Below are 6,000 nucleotides of genomic sequence, written 5' to 3'. Positions count from 1 at the left end.
GAATTGCTCACAGAGATGCAGACTGCGTAAGCAGATATCCTGTTTTGCCAGCAAATACGAAAGTACAAGAAATTGACGAAATACCAACCTTTCTATTGGATATGCGTAACATTGCGGAATTGCAAGCAAAAGATAAAAACATTTTGGAAATAATTCAGGCTATAAAACATCCTGAAGAAGCTACAATTGGTATACGTAAGCAAGCGAAAAATTTTAGACTTGAGTCAGAAGTTTTGTACCGTATAAACCCGCATGAAGTGGGCCGGACTAAACTTTTAGTGATACCGCAACAGTTAATAGGGGAAATTTTGTACTCCCACCACTCAGAACCGCTGAGTGGCCATTTGGGATTGTCAAAAACCCTAGCAAAGATAAAACAAAGATACTATTGGCAAGGGTTGCAAAAGGACGTGGAACGTTTTGTAAAAGGATGCCCGGATTGTCAGGCCAGGAAAGGCCAACAAAATCAAAAGCCTATCGGTCTGTTACATCCTATTCCAGTTGGCACCCCATTTGAAAAAGTTGGGATAGATTTGTTAGGTCCGTTTCGCAGAAGTAGCAGCGGAAAAACCATGATAGTGGTAGCGACAGATTACGCCACAAGGTGGGCGGAGACTGACGCATTACCGAGCGGCAAAGCCGGACCTGTAGCGAAATTTATACTGGAGAGAATTATTACAAAACACGGTGCACCCAAGGAATTGTTAAGCGATAGAGGGAAAGTTTTTCAATCAGAATTGGTTACGGAATTGCTAAAAAAGATGGGGACAACGAGTCAGTTTACTACTGCATATCATCCCGCAACTAATGGCTTAACAGAAAGATTTAATAAAACTTTAGCCAATATGTTATCTATGTATACTAATACTGATCAATCAAATTGGGATGAATATCTTCCACATGTGACTTTTGCGTACAATTCTGCAAAACAAGATAGTACTAAATTCTCACCATTCATGCTGGTGTACGGTCGTGAACCTATTTTACCAACAGAAGCAAACTTGTTGCCACCCTTAGAAAGTAGTAATAGCGACCAAATTAGAGACATTGGTTTGGCAGTCAGAAATTTGGCAGTTGAAAATATAAAACGGCGTCAAGACATAGATAAATTACGTTATGATTGTAAACACCGCCATGTTGAATTTGAAGTGGGGGACCAAGTAAAAGTTTTCACCCCTATCAGGAAAGTAGGAAAAAGTGAAAAATTACTGCTTAGATGGTTTGGTCCTTATTACATAAATCGGAAAATGTCTGATGTGGACTATGAAATACGAAAGGGCATTTCGCCAAAATCTAAAACTGAAGTGGTCCATGTAAGCAGAATTTTACATTACCATGACCCATGGACACCAGAAGGAACCCCGCAACAAAAATAATACAAGCATTTCGGTTAATAATTTACTTTTGTTTTCTTTATTTTAAAAAAATAAAAGTTTACTGTTTTTGCATTGCTGCCTATGGCTTCGACAGCCAAACGCGGCGCCACCGCTGTTGAGGCGTCGTTGACGCCGCCTTCCTCTTCTATTTTTTCTTCTTCTGGGGATGCTGGAACCCCAGGAGGAGCCTCCACCTCACCTGCCACCTGAGGGGGAGCCTCCACCTCGCTGGTCGCAGAAGGACCAGCTTCCACTCCAGGCCCCAGTTTTAGGCTGGACGCACCCACGGTTCGTCGGGCCCGCTGGGCAGCCAATAGGGCCATCAGACGGGCACCGCGGCCCCGGCCCTTTTCGGTGTCGACTTCATTTCCAGGTTCCATCTGAAAGGGAGGATATTGTTAACATTGGATAGCGAAACAAAGAGAATTTTTCTTTGGAAGGAAAAATATATGGAAATGATGAATAAAAGGAAAAAAAAAAAACCACTTATACTTACTTTTAAAAATGACACAATGCACTACAAAAGACTATAAATGCACTACGAAACACACGACAAAAATGCACGGTAAAGTTTCGTGTGGGTCAGAGGACGAACTGTGGAGAATGTGATAAGAAAACCGTATAAATACAATTCAGATCCCTCTCCACCGGAAAGCCAGGATGCTGAAATTAGCAAAATGCTTCCAGACGATGAACTTGTCAAATGTTAAGGTTATCAGAGAAATGTTTTCCCAACAGTTAAATGGTGCACCATGCTTAAACCCATGGGATTCGCTGATTTGGCCAGTTCGGAATAATATCTTAATGAGACCAGACATTGTTCATTGCAGACCGATTAATGCATAAAATGCAAAAATGCAATTAAGCATAATGTTTAAAACAAAGTAACAATTATAATGTACGGCTCCACATATTGAGCTATGTACCTATTTTTACAGGGCCCAAGGATTTTATTCTGTTATCTGCGTCTGAATTTTTATTGCGCAAATTCTTAAAATTCAAGAATAGATATCAGTTTAATTTTCCCTATGAGATAAAAAATGGTTACATGTAATGGAAATAAAAACATTGAATATTGTTATTGTGATGTAGGTACCTACAAACGAATAAAGATAAATAATGATGTTGTCGGTGTAATAATCACCTTGACCATATAGTTGTTTATGCATTTGGTAAAGAAAGCAACTAATTCGCGAGCGATAAGACAAATTTGATTCATCGCTACGCGCAGTTATGAATAATGACTAATTACTAGATTGGTTTAAATAAACCCGAATGGGACAACAATTTACAGTGTCATTTTAGAAATCGGTCGTGAAGTAACATTTGGGTGAAGTTAACCTATAATTTTCGCGAAAGTGCCAAAAATGGAATGGATAGTGAATTTCTTGTTTTATATTAGGTGTGTTACCGAAATAAACACCAAACTGTATTTATACAAATTGGCACTGTACCAGTTGTGGGAACTGCAAGGAGAGTTTGATCAAGTGGTACCAATACAATTATTGGGGATTACAAAATCTCTACTTGGCCTGTGGACTCAAATCATTCATACGGAGTATACCATACTTCTACTAAGCGAGAAAGTACGTCAAGGGGGTATTCCGTTTTCGGCATGTGATTGTGCAATTTGCATATCACCCCAACAACCTCAATATCGACCTGAGGATTTTTGGCGAGCATGGGAAAATGTATTTGTGCAAGGATGTCCTTGTGCTACATGTGTGTACGGGAGAACTCAATTTTTGAGTCAACCAGGTCATCCGCCATATCCGCATGCTTATGTAAATGATATGACATATCAGTTTCGGGTACCAGTAGTGCCCCAAACACAAGAAAGGGATGAAACATCAGAAATCAGTTCTGCTGGCACATCTTCTGGAGGTGCATTTGGACCTCCTGAATCACACACAAGTCAGGTCGACCGCAATCCGGCACTATGCCCGAATCCGGAAAACCTGGCGCAGGTGCAAGAAGGGGGACCCATTATTCAGCAACAAACTGAAGAAGTTCTTAGACACGCGGTAACACAGCCGTTTATCGCGCAATTAGAATCGTTTAACGACATGGGGCCATATGCTACTTATCAGCAGCTATGAGGTCTACAATTTAATTTATGTTACCTTATTATTGTTTTGTATTTTAATGGCTATATATATATGCATATGTTGATACAGACGTGATATACACAAGTGGATGATATATATAAAAAAAAAGTATATAATAAAAAAAAATTTGGAATGTATGATGTCATATTATCCCCAAATAGCGAGTATAATCTAGTCATGAAATTAATCCAATTATTTTTTTAGCGCCATGAACTAATAGGTGTGATAAAAAATGTTTCGCTGAAGAGGCGAATATTCCTGACACGACGCTCCGACAATCTTGTTGGTTGATAACGAGCTACTAACATAAAAGTTCGACTAATTTTGATTACGCGATACATACACGGGATTCCTTGCTTTACAGCATTTGGAAAATGAATTTCACACGTTCCATTTTTTATTTTTTAATGAAAAATGGATCGTACATACTAACAAATAAATAAAGGTTACGAATGATGCTCAAATTAATTTTGTTATAAGACATAATATTGTATATTAAGCCTTAAGTAACACATACTAACCTTTTGTCTTATATTTCATGTAACACTGAGGGCTATGTAAGAAAGAGGCGAACTATGATGAGCCATTATTGTTGTTGGAACTCCCGATGGGCCTGTACGTTCATACGGAGAAAAATAATAATAATGCGAAGCAATATATGCCAATGAACCCTCATAAATGGGGCTTCAAATTTTTTGTGATGTCAGGCCATTCGGGGTTTGCTTATAAATTCGAAATTTATACTGGTGAGCAAAAATTTGATCAACCTGATGATGAACCCAATTTTGGTGTTACTTCCAATTTGGTTCTACGCTTAGCCAGAATTATTCCTCGCCAAAAGAATTACAGACTGTATCACGACAATTACTACACATCTTTGCAGCTGATGGTACATTTGGCCAAAGAAGGAATTCTTTCTCTCGGCACAATACGGCGAAACAGAATACCAAATTGCAAATTGCCACTGGAAGCTGCTATGAAGAAAGCGGAACGTGGGACAAGCCACGAGTTGGTTGCATTAGTGGACGGTGATGACATTTCTACTGTTGTGTGGAAAGATAATAAATATGTAACTTTAGCGTCATCTTTCGCAGGAAAAAAACCTACCTCCAAAGTGAAACGATTCGATCGCAAAGAGAAAAAATCTGTGGAAGTTGAGTGCCCATTCATTGTTTCCGAGTATAACCGACATATGGGGGGCGTTGATTTACTAGACAGCTTCATGGGAAGATATAAGATAAAACTGAAAAGAAGCAAATGGTACATGCGTATTTTCTATCATCTCCTGGATTTGAGTTTGGTAAATGCCTGGCTACTCTACAAACGAGTGCTTTCGAAAACGCAGCCTGGTTTCAAGCCAAAAATCCAAGCTCAATTTAGAGCAGAAGTTGCTTATAATTTGTGTAATGTCAGAGCTCTCTCTAGCAAACGCGGTCGTCCGAGTACTAGCCTGGAAAACGAATTGAAAGAAAAAAGAACAAGGGGTCCAATGAAGCACCTGCCGCCCATGGAAGTTCGTACTGACCAAACGGGGCACTGGCCAGTCCTTCAAGAAGCCAAGATGAGGTGCAAGTTTCCAAAATGTAAAGGTTTTACGCATACCAAATGCGAAAAATGCGGTGTTCAGATCTTTGTTTAAATCGGAAGAACAACTGTTTTAAAAATTTTCACATGTGAGTCTCTTGGCTTGTAATACATGATGTTGCCATTTGGCAACAAACAGTTTTTTCTAAAAATAAAGTAAAAAAACATAATGTAGATTTTTTCCTTATTTTTCCCATATTAAGACCAATGCAAAGTACAGTATTTATGATAATCGGAATTAAAAAAAAAAGTCATGCATTTAAGGGTTTTAATGAAAACCAGGTGGAGAGCTTGACAAATTTTGTCTGCTCGAAAAAGGCATCTGCGTCTTTCATAAACGATGATATTTCTGCCGCAGACAAGTGGTGCACTTTGCCAAAAATGTGGAAGATCTAACTTTGAAACAAATAGTTCAGATAGTGATATCAGTTCCTTGTAGCAATGCTTATGGGAAAGATTTTCAACTTAATGAACCGGTTATATAACTGAAATGGTGACAGCAGAACTTTGCATACGTTCTAGCATTATGCCCTCCTGTCCGGAATTGTATTCACCGTTAAGTGATAAACCAGAACTTTTAAAGTCTGCAAAATTCAATACAAAATACTATTGTAAATGTTGACATAATATGCAATTAGTTAAGTTTTAGAGTTCGTTCTTTAATAAAGTTTTAATTTGGATTTATAAATGTTTTGTGTGTTTTTAATTATCTTGCATAAAAAAGCGATTGAAAAAATCACCTAAGTACCTATTAACCTCTCGACAAATTTTCGTTTACTGTGTTTTTGCTCCCCTATTTTCCAAGAGACGATTTTCTTTTATAAAAAAGGTGGCAATCGTATTTATTCCTCGAATGATTTTGCTGCAGAATGTCAATCAGTTGAAAAGTAAATCGTACGTTTGATAGATATAAATGGCTGATTGCTGGTCTA

General features: G+C 38.3%; 1 protein-coding gene across 1 annotated transcript; it reads right to left on the bottom strand.

The window, feature by feature from the left end:
- Positions 1-1,384: 1,384 nt before the first annotated feature.
- LOC145739377 (uncharacterized) lies at positions 1,385-2,012 on the bottom strand. The gene is made up of 2 exons (XM_081994816.1): positions 1,873-2,012; positions 1,385-1,756 (listed from the first exon to the last, which is right to left on the bottom strand). The coding sequence occupies exon 2, from the start codon at positions 1,754-1,756 to the stop codon at positions 1,391-1,393; it is 366 nt and encodes a 121-aa protein (XP_081850942.1). The 5' UTR covers positions 1,873-2,012; the 3' UTR covers positions 1,385-1,390.
- Between the last annotated feature and the right edge of the window lie 3,988 nt (positions 2,013-6,000).

This window comes from Ips typographus, unplaced genomic scaffold (assembly GCF_016097725.1).
Source record: "Ips typographus isolate SLU unplaced genomic scaffold, UJ_Ityp_2.0 IpsContig109, whole genome shotgun sequence".
NCBI lineage: Eukaryota > Metazoa > Arthropoda > Insecta > Coleoptera > Curculionidae > Ips > Ips typographus.
Note: the sequence above shows the minus strand (reverse complement) of the source record. Positions and strands in the feature narration are given on the sequence as shown.

What these genes read in the sequence shown, in the direction of transcription:
- LOC145739377 (XM_081994816.1), bottom strand. Translation starts at nt 1,756, where the DNA reads ATGGAACCTGGAAATGAAGTCGACACCGAAAAGGGCCGGGGCCGCGGT.